Raw genomic sequence first — 17,709 nt, 5'->3', positions numbered from 1 at the left:
AAATTAAATACCTGCCCAGTTATTTCTAGTTTGGCAGAAAACATATTGTAATATTATACACTAAAATATGACAAAAGTGATTAGGGTCACTTTAATATTTAAAGTGTTGCTTTAAAATATTACACTATTGCACATGTAGTTAAATAACACTTTGCGATCTAATTGGAGTACAATGAAGTACAGATACAGCAACAAGGCCCCAAGTTGACAGCTTTACTGTCTAATACTGTAGGCTGATGTTGGAAACGAAGAGGCCCTTTGGGGCCAAGTGATAGAAAATGAGTGTGTTGCTTTCAGCTCTGGAAAATGTTGAGAATGTTTTGCATGTGAGCATTTGTACTGTGTAATAGATAGACTTAATTAATTTCATAGCCAGTACCCTGTACTCATGTTAATTAAAAATGAAACATCATTTGGAAAAAAACCCTAGCATGAACTGTATGGATTGTAGTGGTGGCATTCTGATTATGAGAAGCTTCATGCTGGGCCTACTGAAGGATTCTTGCCCCATTCAAACTTGTCTGCACATTTGTGTGTATAAGAACATTGTGCATGTGTCTATGGGCATGCAGTTCCCCCCTGCAACTCACCTGGGTTTGACACTCCTGCTTTAAAAGCATATTGTTTATACATAGATATAGACTAAATCACAAAAAAATGAATGTATTTCGAGAGGATTTGGTCCTTTCTGTAATGCCTCATAATTACAGCATTGTTATCAGGCAGATTTCTGTAAGCAAAAGCATTTGTGCCTTTTGCATGCACTTTTGTTTTTGTGGGTTAGGTATATGACATTTACTTGTATGTAAAAGTGGGGGGTTCTCTAGAGCTGATGGGTGGGAGGTTGCCTGCTCTTGATGGGGTTATGTTTCCTTGGAAGGAGCAAGTTCGTAGCTTGAGGACGGTACTCCTGGATCCTTTGCTGTCACTTGAGGCTCAGGTGGCCTCAGTGGCACCAAGTGCCTTCCATCACCTTCAGCTGGTGGCCCAGCTATGCCCCTATCTGGAGAGGGATAACCTAACTACTGTTGTCTATGCTCTGGTAACTTCAAGGTAAGATTACTGCAATGCGTTATATGTAGGGCTGCCTCTGAAGATGATTCAGAAACTTCAGCTGGTGCAGAATTCGGTGGCCAGGTTGCTCACCAAGGCAAGAGGGTTTGAGCATCTTAACACCTATCCTGCCCTGACGTCACTGGCAACCGATTAGTTTCCAGGCCCAATTCAAAGTGCTGGTTTTGACCTATAAAGCCTTAAACGGCTCAATATTGCAATACCTCAAGGACCGCCTCTTTCCATATGAACCTACCTGGACCCTGAGATCATCTTCTGAGGTCCTCCTTTGTGTGCCGCCTCCTCAAGAGGTCCGGATGGTGGTAACACGAGAACGGGCCTTCTCTACAGTGGCTTCATGTCTGTGGAATGCTCTCCCCAGGGAAGTTCACATGGTGCCTTCATTATACACCTTTAGGTGCCAGGCAAAAACGTTCCTTTTTAACCAGGCCTTTGATTAACCTGATCAACATACCATACCCTTTTAAAATGTGGCTCTTTTTTTAGGGGGTATTATTGGGTTATTGCTTTTATTTTTATTTTATATATAGTGATCTTTTTTGTGAACTTCCCTGAGACCCCCAGGTATAGGGTGGTATATAAATTCAATAAATAATAATAATAATAAATAATAATAATAATAATAATAATAAATTTTATAGCATTGTATAGAATTCATGACTTGGCCAATACAACTTTGCTTCCTTTCCTATCAACTTCTTCCCCAATCCTCCTTACCTCTCTTCAATCTTACTTTTATACTTGAGTTGAGAAGAAGTGCAAAGCTCACATATCTTATTGTTATCCAATGGCCAAGAGTGTCTGATCCTCAATAATTTTTAAGGAGCCACGTGTGAGCTGCCGTGTTCTGATCCTTAGGACAGCCTCCTGATTAATTGCAACCCGTTGAAGAAGAGCTTCTTCCAACTTCCTTCTGCCATGGAATAAGCAATATTTACTCTGACAGGGGAGGTGTCCCCCGCCCCCGGTGGCATAGAACCCCACAACTCACTGGTCTCTTCTCCATGGTTATCCTCCTCCTTATCCCATCTCACCACTGGCAGAGCCTTAGTTTCACACTCTATCCCATCCCCTCTCTCTGGGGCCCCTTCATCACCCTGCTAGTCCCTGGCATTTACTTTGAAATATATCTTTTGAGATAATGTAATTGAAATGTTAGTAGTATTTGTTGATCTATGAAAGTATGGTTATGGGTAATGCTTATACCTAAAGTACTATTCAGTGTAGTCGTGACAAGAAAATGGATTTGTCCAGAACAGTTCACACCGTTTCCTATAGGCAGCATGAGAAAAAGAAGGGTGGTAGAAAAATAAGGTAAAGAAGCTAATTCAGAGATCTGGTTTGTTTGCTTTGAAGGTGACCAGGTGCTTTTCGGTGAACAGGTGCAATTGACCACTGATGCTGTCTGGGGTGAAATATCATCCCAGGCCAATGAAGTTGCTTGTCTATCCTCTTGACAGCTACCAGACGGAATGTTTGACTCAATGAAAAATCCAGTACTTGGAAAATAAACCATTTGAAGTATGGACTCAGAAGTCCTAAATACAACTTGCATTCTTTTCCATATTTTATCCCTGCCCCTCACCAAAATATAAGGGTTCTGAAAAGCTGTGCTTTGAGGGATGCTACTGGTAAAATCAGTCATGCAACAAGATAGTGCATTCAAGTGGAATGCTAGCATCACATCTAAAAGGGATAAAGTCTTTATACTAAAATGTCAAGGCTGCCTTTTATTCAGGTCATTGACTATTTCCAGCAGCTCAATGATATATAAGAATTTTATGAAGAGTGAGAAGAATACACAGTCATTTATGGTTTGTTGTAAATTGCACTATGTCTGTGTGTGGTGGTGGGGATATTTATATCAATGCTGATAGTATTGCTGCATACGGAACTATTGCAGAAATTCTATTTTTACGTAGTAGCTGATTTCCTTTTAGTTATCTTTCTCTCTATTACTTTTAACAGTGGGCTGATTCATACAACCAGGTGTACTAGTTAGAAGCTCCCTTTCCATTGCTGCAACTTATGGCAACGCAATGTGCATTAATGTCTCTGTTTGTGAGGAATCACTTGCATATCTGCACCAGAGATTCAGAAATTAGTATGGAAGTTCCAGTTTTATGTTAACTTAGAAGCAAACTATTAAACAGTTCCTTTCATTTTCCAATGTTGGGTTTTCTTTCTTTCTTTCTTTCTTTCTTTCTTTCTTTCTTTCTTTCTTTCTTTCTTTCTTTCTTTCTGCTTCAGTGCTCTTTTCAAAATATTTTAGTCAGTAGACAGAATCCTGTGATTCTTCAATGGCATCATGTGTCATGAAATAATAACATTTGATGTACTAAAAGGTAACAATTTTCTTCCACTTGTTATTTTGTTATACAGTTCTGCTTTGCTTCCACTCGTTATTTTTAACAAAAACCTGGATACAACTGTTTTGGTTGCTTAAAACTCTGTTTCAAAACTCCCCCCTGCCCCATACCAAGGGAAGCCCAACATAAGTTATCTTTCAGGGTTTTTGAAAACCGTTTGAAGAGAGGTCTGACAAAACTGACTTTCTTAATTGGCTTCTGTTGGATAGTGACTGCTTAGAAAATGCCTTTGCTTATCTCAGTTATTTTTGATATGATATTATTTGCTATTGATTTTGGTCGGGATACAATCCTCTTGTGCACACGGTAGAATGAGAAGGACAATTTCCCCTTCTGGATGCATCTTCCCCAGCCAACTGAATTTCCTATAGAGGTTCCCTGAAGGTCAGGGGAAGCTTTCAGGTTGCATTAGGGAATGATTATGGAAAACCCTGGGTGCCTGCACTGTGTAGGCTTTTCAGGCTTGGCCTTTTGAAAGAAGAGGGGTTATGCCATGAAAGAGCAAGTTGCTGAATGTCGGTTTATTGTGCATTTTATAATGTGAATTATAACCTTTGCAAACCATCTCTGTGTTTAAACTTTTATAATAATTTATAATATAATATTACCATCTTGTACATATTCAGTGTGACCTTTTTGGAAATTCCTATTAATGAATATATTTACTACAAAACTATTTCACCATTTACTACAAAAATCATGGTAATTTCTGGATTTCTCCATTGAACTCCCATGTGTGTGTGGTGAGAGTCATACATTGCTATTGAGTGTATACAATAATATGGCTGCAATCCTGTACACACTTGCATAGCTGCCAAGTTATCCCTTTTTTACAGGGATTTTCCCTTATGCTGAATAGGCTTCCTCGCGAGAAAAGCGAAAACTTGGCAGCTATGCACTTGTCATACATAGCAGGAAATAAACCCAATTGCACATAGGGTTGCCAGACTCAATAGAGGACAGGACTTCTGTGCCTTTAATTGCCCTGCTCTCTTTTGAGTCTGGAAACCTTAAAGAGAAACCAGCAGACCCTTTGTTTAATTTCCAAGCAAAGTGTCTGCTGGTTTCTCTTTAAGGTTTCCAGACTCAAAAGAGAGCAGGGCAATTAAAGGCACAGAAGTCCTGTCCTCTATTGAGTCTGGCAACCCTAATTGCACACATGCATACAGTTATATTTCAGTGCCCAGAATCCCAAAGAGATACTTGAAGCCAGCCCAAGCCATCAGGTTATGACTTTCCTTTTGAAAAACAAATGTGTGCCATCTATGTATATCATAACTTGTTTCTGAAAATCCTATTAAGTTCAGAAAAAGTTTGACATGTGGCTTTATGTGTTGCTGTCCTAGAAGTACCAGTTTTAAAACTCTCTGGGACATACTGTCATCCCATTTTTTTGTCTTGTTTTTAATCTAGTCAAGGCTAATACCTGTAGTTCAATGATTTCATATATGGCATATTGAATTCTATAATTTTCTAACAGCAGAACATTGCAGCACATTGTTGAAGAAAATGTAATTGAAATCACTTTTCTTTAAAAGGTCAGATTCAAATGGCATGACCAGGCATTCAACATAGAAGCTAATATTGTAAAGTGCATGTGCAGCAGAAGGCATGTGTGAGTGTGTGTGCATGCCTGTGTTGGGTGGGTTATACAAATGTGTCAAACCTACACACAATCTGGCTAGGTATCCCCAGCCACTCTGGATGGCTCCCAACAGAATTAAAAGCACAATAAAACATCAAACATTAAAAACTTCCTTCAACAGGGCTGCCTTCAGATGTCTTCTAAAAGTCAGATAGTTGTTTATTTCCCCATTGAAAAGTGCTTTCCACTTCTTTGTTTACATACCTGCTTACTTTGCTGCTGGATCCTTGACTGTCTATCCATGGGAGGTCCCTCCTTGATTGTCAGCAGGTTCTTCATAATTAGCTGAGCTCTGAGAGTTTTTGAGAGCAGGAAGTTCTGCTGAAGAAGTTGGTTTGTGTGTTTCTGAGGGGTTAAAATTGGCTGCAGCCTAGGGCTTCTATCCTTTTTTTTTCAGCCAGGGGAGGAACAACAAAGCAGGGACAGAGGTGACTATCTTCTTGCTGAGGAAAGTAGCAATAAACATACCAGTAAAGCTGAAAGAGTTTGCTGGTTTGTGTGAGGGCTTATGCTCATTTCTTATCAGTTAGAAGGGAGGAGGGAGAGAGCAAACAAACCCAGAAAACTATCAGCAAAGTATCTGTAAAAGTATCCATTCAGCTGAGCTACCCCCCTCCCCAGCTGTCAAGTCTCAACCTTTTGTTCACTGGTATATTGCCTTGTTTAAATACTTATCACAATGTTATTTCAATACATTCCTACCTTGGTTCTCAAACGGAATCTGTTCCAGAAGTCTGTTGACTTCCAAAAATGTTCGAAAACCAAGACGTGGCTTCCGATTGGCTGCAGGAGCTTCCTGCACTCAATCGGAAGCCATGGAAGCCACGTCGGATGTTTGGCTTCCAAAAAAAGTTTGCAAACCGGAACACTCACTTTTGTATATGCGGCGTTCAGAAGCCAAAACGTTCAAGTTACAGGGTGTTTGAAAACCAAGGTTTTCAATTGTTTGGCGCTTTATTGTACAGCCCTAGATGTCTAGTTGAGAAACATTCTTTCCAGTTAGTTATGGTGGTCTTATACTTGGCTATATCTTTTAGTTCTAATGTGCAACAGGGGTTCTGGAGACTGCATGTAAAGCTGAAATCAAGGAAGAGCCAGAACAATCCTGTTCTGGGTGTGACTATTTCTACCTTTCCAGAGCTGGTGCACCAAGCAGGCCTTGTCCTTCATGTAAAGCAGAGAGCTTTTAAGCCTAGCTTACCAGGCCCTGGGAAGGTCTCACATGGGCTCTGCAGCCCTTCATGAGATCTCACATTGCCCCGTAATATCTTGCAAGACCTTCCCAGAACTCTGAAGGCAAGTCTGTGAGAGCTTAAAAGCACTTTATGCGTCATAGCTTTTAAGCTCTCCACCTTGCATGTGTTTAATTTGTGCAATTGCGTGAGGCTGGATGCCAAGTGCGCAAATTGCAAGGTGACTGTATACAAATGAATAAGGATTTTGCAGGGACAGTTACTTGGACTTGTAGCAAAGTCACAGATGCAAGAAATAAATTAGTTGTGGGCTCAGCAAGTAGCTGAGAGAATCAATCTTTTCCTTGAGAAAATTCTGAGCTGTATACTGTATAGAACTTCCAGGAAAGTAGTCTCTTCAGCAGAATGTATTTGAGCTGTTGACAGTTATTTGCACTAACCTGTCTCCGCTCTCACTTTACGTGCCCTTCCTGCCCTTTATGTCTCTCCAGACTCCCCCAGGTGCACTGGAATTGTACTTCAAACTGCAGGTCTTAGTATTTGAGCTGTGTCAATCTGAGGTTGCTTACACAGGTCTTTCAGTGTTGTCAATCTACAAAGCTACCCATATTTAAAATTAGTGCAGTTATGTCTCTGGCTGCTCCTCTTGTTAACATTAATATGTCTGTTCATCCAAGACTGGAACTTGTATAATAATAATAATAATAATAATAATAATAATAATAATAATAACAATAATTTATTATTTATACCCCACCCATCTGGCTGGGTTCCCCCAGCCACTCTGGGCGGCTTCCAACAAAACACTAAAATACAGAAATCCATCAAACATTAAAAGCTTCCCTATCCATTCATCACATAGCTTTAAACATTATCCTTTGTTCAAGGTAATGTCATGAAATATATTATTCAAGACTAGAAAACACCTGCAGATTTCCCTTCTCCTTCTTGAGACATATTTTTCACGTCCCAACAGGGTTTAGCAGAAGCTAAGGAAGCTAAAAGGGGCTGATTAATTCCAGAGTACTTTCTTTTGAACAACCTTTGTCTTGTTAGCATGCTTATTGTCATGCTTAGAGGTCTTCAGGAGGGAAGGAAGGAAGGAAGGAAAGAAGGAAGGAAGGAAACAACCATTATTCAACATGCTGGACATGTCTATAGTTTTGCACAATGTAAGACACTCATACCATGTCTAAAGTGTCCCTTCGACATTCAGAACTATCTATACTTTTCTTTAAAAATATATGTGCCATATCTGTTTAAACTCAGATTCACAGCTCAGAGTGTCATATCCTGGTGCCTTCAAGTGTTCCACTGAATTTCAGCATGCTGACTTTTTTGTTTAAAACAAGCTGGCCTAGATAATGATATTTTTAATCCCCTTACACGGCAGCATAAAAGCTGCTTAAGCCTTGTTAGCTCAACATCTTTTTAGCACTTTTCAGATTTGGAAAGTAGCCTGAATTAACAACATTTCTTTTTAGATTTTAATTGAATAGGAGGGATGGACTTTGAGATGTTTTGCATGTTTTGTACCAATGAACCCACATGCTATTGCAAGAGAGGGATTCCCCTTTTGGACTGCTTGTGTATGATTTATGACTCATACTCTAGTAGTATGCTCACTGTCAGGGGTGATGGGCTTCCTCTCTTCACACAATCACCACGAGAGGCTCCTGATGTTTATATAGTCTTTACAGTATTTACAAGCGGTCATTAGCACATAATGATCATTCATCAGAGTCACTCAGTTCAGATCTCTGCTGAGCTCTGTGTCCACCCCGCCAACACGCCAGGAAATGGCGAACCTGCTCACTTCGTCTTTCCCTCCTCCTTTTCTCCACATGTCTTGCAAGAGCCAGCTTAAACCTCCCCCTGGAGTCTGAGCTAGAACTTGACCCTTGCTGCTCCTCTCGACTGACTTCAACAACTCTTTCTCCCCCCCCCCATTGGCACATCTTCCTCCATCACTGCGTTTCCCCCTCCCTCTGGGAAACCTGACACCTCTGGCTCATCCCTGACACTCACATAGTAAAACAAAATAAATTTTCTTTATTTTAAATAAAGTACAAACTGATATGTGGTAAAATATGTTTATATGTTTCAACCTAAATACATTTTCGGGTGGAAAGAACTATATGATACAGCTTTATCTTCTCTTTTAAATCTATTTATTGAATATATATTTAAAAAAAAGCAACCACAATGCATGTTTACCTGAAAGTAAGTCCCATTATAAGAAGTAGGGCTCACTGCTTAATAAGTGCGCCCAGTATTGCTCAAAATCATCATGTTCAGAATAAGAAATTGAGCGCTCTGTAGAAACAAAGTAAACTGCCCTTCAGAACTCTATTACAGAGTTGTATTCTGTATAGATGACTTTTGATAAATTATTTATTTAGGCTTAAAGTCTGGAAAAAGGTTTACCCCTCTTAAGTTTGCTTCATTCTTGCTTAACATTTGGCAAATGTCAGTATGGCTGCTGTCAACACATATATATGAGAAGTTTGACAGTTAATGGGTGAAAACACTTTTTCATAAGCCAGGATCCAAAGAAAGGTGATTTGTCATGCTGTATAGTATAAGGGGACACTTCATACGAAATGAAAGTCCAAGCTTCCATTGGGTACATGGAAAAGAAGTTGTCTGGTTCCTTAGATCCATACCTTATTTAAGAAAACTTATTAGAAAATCTATCTAACATTAACTGTATCTTCAGAATCTCTTGAAAAGTAGTCATAGTCATAATCATAATTAAATACTCTCTCCAGCTCCTTTTGCATAACCACCACATCACATAACTACATTTCACTATCATCTGCTTAATATCAGCATCTGTTATTATCTGCTCTTGACCAAAGTGGCAGATGGCAGACCACTATCTCATACCACTTTAGAAAATCATATTTGCCAAACCTCCTTTGTGTTTAATTTTCTAAATTTTCACCCCATTTTATACTTAATATTTATGCTTACTCTAATTCATCTTCCAAGAAGATACAACAACTTTTTGATCATTGTATTGGTTCTGTTAGTATCAATTTATTCTAATACTTAGGGCCATGGTGGTATGTTTTACTTGGTTGTTGTTGCAAAGATAATAGAAAATGCTTTATGTAGTGATAGAGATTCAGTAGATACCGGTACCACATTCCAATATAATCAAATATTTCTTATAAAGAAAGTTTAATATCAGTCAAATCTCTACACTTAATGTATCCTAAAATCATCTAGGTATATAATAAAACTCTGTGAAATATCTCTAAATCAGATGGCAGAGATGATGCACTGGGATTTTTATTCCACTTTGTAGACCAGGAGATGGAGTGTTCCAGCTTGTATTCAGCCTCTCTCAAACCATAATATGTGCAAAGAAAGAATGACTGGAGAAGGAAACTTGGGTATATGAATTCCCAGTTCAGCACCACAGGACTCAGGCATGACTGCCTTATTACAAGAGCTTCTGAGGATTAAGGAAAATCCAGCTGGATACTGTACACAAGGTTCTAATTAGCCCTCTCAAGCTTTATTTATTCATTCATTTTTTAAAGACACATCTATACCACCTTTCAGACTAAGATTCTTCTCCAGGTGGTTCATATAAAACATAACAATAAAATACAATAGGCATTGAAAAAATATCAACAAAACAATGTCATATTATTTAAACTAGCAGTCTAATATCAAAAGTATACCATAATAGAATCACCATGATCAGACCACAAAGCCACATCCCCACAGCAATTACTTTCAGTAAGTCAAGTTAAAAGGTATCCCCTTACCCTTATTGATGATTTAGTTATTTTACTCTTTCCTAAATGGTCCATGGGACTGCTTTAATCCCACGACACTGGTATTGAACTACTTGAATATGAATTTGTTATACACAACTGAATGTTGCCAATATTGAATCTTCTATTCTAATGGGGAAAATATGGAGAAAGGAATTGTTTGGTAGTCCATAACTAGAATGATTTTTTACACTTCTACATATTTGGCAATTTATTTTGCATTGTTTCCATTAATTCATCAACATTGAGTCTTGCTGCTCCGAGGTAGTAGGCAGCAGGAAGAGAGGACTTGAAGTCCCTTATGCTGTTCTGGGTCCGATGCAGACATTAGTGACATAGTTGCACTATCCATCAGTCTCATTATATATTTCCCTGCTCCACTTTGTGTTGGCTTTGAATCAGTACATAATCTGATGCAGGTCACATGGTGTCTTCAAATACTGAGGCATGGTTGATGTTCAACATCATCTTTGGATTTGTGTAGAACTCATTACAGCCTTGGGTATATCGTCCAAACTGGCACATTAACAGTAAATCTAAGCCTTTAGTGTCTTAAATAATAATAATGATAATAATAATGATAATAATAATAATAATAATAATAATAATAATAATAATAATATTTTTCAATACAAACAACCACAAAAGACACGTACAACAAAAAACATAATAACAAAAATAACACAATTTGACAATTCAGATTTGAATACACTGATATACCTATGACTACACCTTTTAAACAATATTTTCCCACCTCTCTCTCCTTCCCCTACTTCCCACCACTATCCGCCTTATCGTTTAAATATTTGTTCCAGATTTCTTCATATTTATCCATTCTTATTTTGCATCGTATGTAGCTAATCTGTCCATATTATCAATCCATGTGCTGAATGGAATCTTTCTGTGGCTCTTCCAATTAATCAAAACAAGGTTTTTTTGCTTCTAATATAGCACGGTACATCCATTTTTTTTGACCCCTTGAAATCTCCCACGTTTCCGGAATATAATTTAGAATTAAATTCAGTTCCCCTTGCCTTGCCTTTAGTGTCTTGATTTTTTTTTTGTCCAAAAGTTCACTATATGTAGAACAGACTCAAATTGCACTTATGATTCATACACAGCATAACAGAACTACAGTTTAGTGTCTTTGGAGATAATCCTTTTATAGAATCTCAGTTGTCATTTCAGTAACTGATCCAAGCTTGCATGTGTCTGCCAGTATGTGTGTCATCTATACAGCTGAGTTGAATAAAACATTCCTGAAGCTGGAAATTACTCGGTTCATCTTTCTTTCCATAATCTTTTGCTCTCAGTATAGCATGGTAGGCTGCTTTCAGTTCATTGTGTGAAAGCTGCCAGAAACCACTTTTCTTTGTTTCAGATGCTACTAGTTTGTGCTAAGCAAGCTGTCTATTGTAAAAAAACAGCAAGCCATCTGTAACTTTCAATCACTGAGTATCTATTATTGGTGACATTATACCTTTAGCACTCTTTAGTGCCCATTCCCCTGCGTCCTTTAGCTCTAACTGTGTGTGGCATGTTGTCACTGTGGGAATAACATTTTAGCACTGTGCCAAATACCCACAAGATCTGCTGTAGTTTTATTTTGTATGGTAATAGAGGCAGCACATAAGAAACGAGAGTTTAGTACAGAAGCAAGGATTTGTATAATTATTCCATCGAGGCATTGCACTTATAAGGGAATAATACTTTAGACTACAGGATTCCACTTCTTTCATGTAAAAATATACTTCTGTAAAATATCTATAAAGCAACTTTGCTGAACATACCTAATTTTCAATGCACTTTCTCTCACCTGGTTGCTTGTGATAATAAATAATCATATTGGGATACAAGGCAGGGAAGTTTGTTTGGTTTTCAACCACAAATTAATTTAATTGGTCTGTGTGATGCACGTAGGTTAGGAAAAAAATATGTGTGGACTAGTAACTTCTGTGAACTCACATGCAAGACTGCAAATATATAGTCCAGGATCCATCCAAAATCCAGGGGCCAATGTAAACCCTCTGGAAGCTGCTGTAGGGAGGAGACATGTCCTTCATTCATTGGATCTCTGCAGCAACCGTCACCAGAGAGTTTATGGCCAAACTGCGTGGTGCGCAAGAAGGACAGCTTTCCCATTACCTTAATGATAGGGCTAATGCTGTGCTTGCAATGGGGAACCTGGAATTCCTTTGAGTGGACAGGCTGGTTAGGGTTGCTTGCATGGCATGCCACATTGGGTTTAAAGGAGTATAGGGGGTTGAGAAGTAGAGAAACTCAGTGTTTTGTGGTTGTTTGCAAGAAAAGCAATTCTAGACAGAAGGAGCTAGACCAGGCATCCCCAAACTTCGGCCCTCCATATGTTTTGGACTACAATTCCCATCATCCCAGACCCTGGTCCTGTTAACCAGTCAGGGATCTGTTGCTCTCTTTTGCCAAAGAAGGACATGGCTGTGTTGTAGATTGCCTCTTTGATGCGGTTCCACCATGCTCCAGCACTATCTCTAGGGCAGTTCAGTAGAGCTTCTTCAATGGAATCAGAGAAGTCTTCACAAAGCTCATATATGACTGATAAAAGTAGTGTGGAAGTTTTCCTCATCTCTCCTGGCTTCACATGCTCTGACAACATTGGTTCTCTTTTTGCTCTCAGGATGAAGGGTAGATGAATAAAGTTGGTGACATCTCTAATCAAATTAATGAGCATAAGTTTTAGACTATCACTCTGCATGTTGAGTGTCATTTTCAATTTTGATATAATAATAATAGTAATAATAATAGTAATAGTAATAATCACTAACTGTGCATCACCATTAGTGTGCATGTTGTCTTAGAATTATATGGACAAAGACTAAGCTGTCTAATATAGACAACAGAGAAAACAGAGAAGGAAAGAAGGAAGAGGTGAGACTAGAATCCTGTTTTTGTGTTTACTGCTCTCCTTGAAGTCAGTACAATCTCAGGGTATCCTTGAAGGTGGATTGTAGCTGGAGCTGTTTTGGTGTATTTATTAATACTATCATAAATGCCTTTATGGTGCCACAAGACTTTGTTGTTGTTGTTGTTGTTGTTGTTGTTGTTGTTGTTGTTGTTATTTTAAAAAAACATTAGAAAATGTTGAGTCATGTGTCTTATGTCTGCTGAGAGAATTGTAAAACAAATTAAAGTTATACTCATTAAACTTCTTTTTTAAAACTTCTTTAAAGGTGACAACCCTTGTAAATACAAGTAACAAAGGGCCATCTGGTAAAAAGAAAGGTCGATCTAAGAAGGCTCATGTGCTGGCTGCTTCAGTTGAGCAAGCGACTCAAAACTTTTTGGAAAAAGGAGAACAGATTGCAAAGGAGAGCCAGGACCTAAAAGATGAACTGGTGGCTGCTGTGGAGGATGTGCGAAAGCAAGGTGTGTATCTCCCTCTCCCCATCTCTCCCTGTCTCCCATGCCTCCCACCTCTTTGTTAACATCAGATTACAGGTGTCTCCTTGATCATGACAATGCCATTAAAACTGCTTATATTGAATGCTGGGTATATTATTTATGTATTGTGGAGGAACCATTTAATTTTCACATATGTGTGCAAGAGCAATTTGATTGAAAAATGGTTTTAAGGTGGCACTACCTCTTCATGCAAGGTTGTACATTGAAAAATGAACAAATTGAGATGCTCTTGGTAAAAGTGCCTCTTGAAATCATTATTGCAGAAATTTGTTTCATGTGATTCTTCTTCAAAAATGCAACTTTATCATGGGAAAAACCAAAACACACATTGTACAAGGTGAATTTTCCCCTTGAATCCATCCTCACAGTTATTTCATGTGACTAATAACCAAAACTATGCTAGTATGGTATAATCAGACTTTTTAACTGTTTGGCTTAAAAGTTGGGATAAATGTTGGCTTAAATGTTGAAGTACCCATTTAATGGCAAAATTTGGTTGTAATTTTTTTTAAAAAAATACAACTATTTTGTTGCATTGGTTTTGGTAGACTCTGTAATAAAAACAAATTTTTAAAAGTGTCTTACATTGTGTAGGGTGCAATGATACCTGTTATATTCTATATGCTGTTGGGTGGGTCCCATGATGACTGGCGGGGGTGCTGCTGCCATGGTCACTCTGTCACTCATCTCCCAGCTGCTGCCCCTGGAATGGCTTACAGATGCTGACACTGCCTCTGTGCCACCATGGCCGAGGATGAGAGTGAGAGCCTGGAGTTTCCCAGCAAAGGGTTAGGATGGCTATCCAGTTGACTGCCTGCTTCGTGTCCTATATCACTGTTAGGTCTTAAGGATGCTGAAGAGCAAATATTGAAATGTATCCCAAGTACATACAGTAAACAATATGTCTTTCTATCCAATGAAAATAAAATTTAGACACTAGTGTTCTCTCACAGCCTCTTGCAGAAAACTCCACTTGTTCTTCTCCATGGATTTGGAGGAGGTGTTGGACTTTGGGCACTGAACTGTGAAGATCATTGTGAAAACAGGACTGTGTATGCATTTGATCTCTTGGGATTTGGTTGCAGTAGTAGGTCACAGTTTGACACAGATGCAGAAGTAGCAGAAAATCAATTTGTATGGACTATGCAGAACTGAATAAGATGATGGGAAGAATTTGAAACCGACGGGACCAGAGGTTCTTAGAAGATTGGAAAAAAAATTGTGAACTATTTGAAAGATAGCTGTAAACAACAGATCACGCGAGTAGGACTACAAGAAGTTCTGTAAGGAGGATTATATGAAATATTGCAGGGAAAATTTAGGAAGGACATTGAGTTATGGTGTATTTGTAAGTAATAGTGAAGATAATGAAATGTAAGACTAAGAGTGATGAAGAGGGGAAATATTTAGGCGTGGCTGAGGAAAGTCAAAAAATTGTATAATATATGAATGAATGTAATAAGAGGTTGGGAAATTATATACAAAAATAGTGTGCGTGTTTATATATATACCTCTCGGGGGTTGACCAAACCAAGTTGAGTCCCTGGATTCCTTTAACAGAATACCCTTCACATAGGGATGGCAAGACCCACTCTGGGTGGCTTCCAACAGAAGTATTAAAATGCAATAATTTATTAAACATTACAAGCTTCCCTAAACAGGGCTGCCTTCAGATGTCCTCTAAAAGTCTGGTAGTTGTTTTTCTCTTTGACATCTGGTGGAAGGGCATTCCACAGGGTGGGTGCCACTACTGAGAAGGCCCTCTGCCTGGTTCCCTGTAACTTGGTTTCTCGCAGCGAGTTAACCGCCAGAAGGCCCTCGGCACTGGACCTCAGTGTCCGGGCAGAATAATGGAGGTGGAGACACTCCTTCAGGTATACTGGACCGAAGATGTTTAGGGCTTTAAAGGTCAGCACCAACACTTTTGAATTGTGCTCGGAAACGTACTGGGAGCCAATGTAGGTCAAACATGAACCAGTGCCTATCCGTAACCTTACTTGTGATGATTTGCTAAGTGGCAGGCGAAACCCAAATGGCGACAGCCAATCAGCCAAGTGGGGGAAATTCTTGCCATGCCCCTGTCCCAACAACAGATGACACACGACGTCTCTTTTAGGGAGGACACGATTTAACAGAAAGTATATGCAGTATCCAATGAAGTAGTACCATGAGTGCAAGGGTTTCTGTTTGTGCAGTGGAACTTCCTTCTCTTCTCCCCATGCACCTCACATCCTTCTCACATCTGCTCTGAGGGGTTGGGGGGGGCATGTAGAGCAGATCTGGGGCATGGGTGCAATGAAGAGAGAGCAGGGAAGTTCTGTTGCACAGCTAGAAATCCTTGTGCTAATGAAACTACTTTGTTGGATTCCAACCTACGTCTTCATAAAATGCATAACTGAATGAAATTTGCTACCAAAATGTGCTTGCCAGAGTGGCACCCACAGGTGCCAATGTGCTTGCTACAACCTCCTGTGGGCACCCAAATATCCCGTCCTGACTAGCCTGCTTTAAAAGTTGGTTCATTTGGACCACTATAAAATTCTAAATAAGACGCCTTATTAAACTTGGCTGCATCATCATTAAGACCAGTGTTGATGTATCCATAACCATTTATCATATTTTATTGCGGGAAATATTCATAACCTGCTCTAAGTATTTGCCATCAGTTCCAATTGTTATTCAGGTTTGCCAGTTCTCGTTCTGTGAAATATTGTGCACTAAATGTCATTCTATGCAAATATTCTATTGTTAGTCCTCTCAGACTCTCTCTAAATCCATTAATTATCTTTCAGCTCTCAGAAAATGGAGATTGTGAAAGGCATTACATTACCTGTTCCAGGATGATACAAAGCACTTGTGATAAATGAATAGACATTGTGTGGGATCTTAGAGGTGAGGGAGATATGTTCAATTTACCTTTCTCAAGAACACAGAACTGTTTTCCATTTGGTAAACAGACTTTAAAAGTTTGTTGTCTAATGAGGGAAGAGCAAAAGCCAAAGCTGCCTTTTCTCAGTTCATCATCTACTGCTTTAAATTAAAGTAATCAGTCTGTTTGAGTGCAATTTTTTTGTGGTAACTAAATTCTGAAACATTTGCAGTGATTTACTTCCTTGTGTGATTCACTGTAGCTCAAGGTACTTCTTGCCTTTTTACTGAATTTCTTCATGGGCACATGCCACAATGGAGAAGTAATTTCTAATCTTCTAATGGGTGGGATACCTCCTTCCCAAGAACTGCATTCCTGTGGGGAGCAGGGCTTTTTTTCAGCCAGAACTCATCTCCTGCACCTCTCAGGTGGGCGCCATTGTCATTCTAAGAGAACAAGGGAGAGGTTCTAGAAAAATAGCACTGATGAGGGCTATGAGTTTTGGGGGGGCACATCAGTCTGCAACCCCCATGCGTCCTCAGCCACACAAGAACAATCTCTAGTCTCACAGCTGTCAATGGAGCTGCAGGTTAATTCTGTGTCCAGGAAAGCTGTATACCAGCTCCATCTGGTACGCAGGCTGAGACCCTCCCTGCCTGCAGACTGTCCGGCTAGAGTGGTGCATGCTCTAGCTATCTCCCGCTTGGACTACTGCAATGCGCTCTACTTGGGGCTACCTTTGAAGGTGACCCAGAAACTACAATTAAACAAGAATGCGGCAGCTAGATTGGTGACTGAGAGTGGCTGTTGAGACCATATAACACTGGTCCTGAAAGACCTACATTGGCTCCCAGTACGTTTCTGAGCACAGTTCAAAGTGTTGGTGCTGACCTTTAAAGCCCAAAACGGCCTCGACCCAGTATACCTGAAGGAACATCTCCACCCCCATCGTTCAGCCCCGTACACTGAGGTCCAGCTCCGAGGGCCTTCTGGCGGTTCCCTCTCTGCGAGAAGTGAGGTTACAGGGAACCAGACAGAGGGCCTTCTCGGTAGCGGTGCCTGCTCTGTGGAACGCCCTCCCATCAGATGTCAAGGAAATAAGCAACTATCTGACTTTTAGAAGACATCTGAAAGCGGCCCTATTTAGGGAAGTTTTAAATGTTTGATTCTGTTTTTAATCTTTTGTTGGGAGTCGCCCAGAGTCGCTGAGGAAACCCAGCCCAATGGGTGGGGTATAAATTATTATCATCATCATCATCTGTCTCCATTTGTTTTCTTTCTCACTCACTGCCACTTTCATCCAGCCTAGGGCGACTCTCGCTTTCAGCCC

The 17,709-nt window shown here is 39.6% G+C and overlaps 1 protein-coding gene across 3 annotated transcripts in view; it reads left to right on the top strand.

Moving 5' to 3' along the window:
* Positions 1 to 17,709, top strand: part of CTNNA2 (catenin alpha 2) — a 512,597-nt gene that overhangs the window by 86,288 nt on the left and 408,600 nt on the right. For all 3 annotated transcript variants that reach the window (XM_035103046.3, XM_088660663.1, XM_035103044.3), the window contains exon 3: positions 13,279 to 13,474. In XM_035103046.3, coding sequence (XP_034958937.1) covers positions 13,279 to 13,474 — 196 coding nt within the window. The remainder of the gene's footprint in view (positions 1 to 13,278; positions 13,475 to 17,709) is intronic.

This window comes from Zootoca vivipara, chromosome Z1 (genome assembly GCF_965207765.1).
Source record: "Zootoca vivipara chromosome Z1, rZooViv2.hap1.1, whole genome shotgun sequence".
NCBI lineage: Eukaryota > Metazoa > Chordata > Lepidosauria > Squamata > Lacertidae > Zootoca > Zootoca vivipara.
This window is presented reverse-complemented; position numbering and strand designations above follow the sequence as displayed.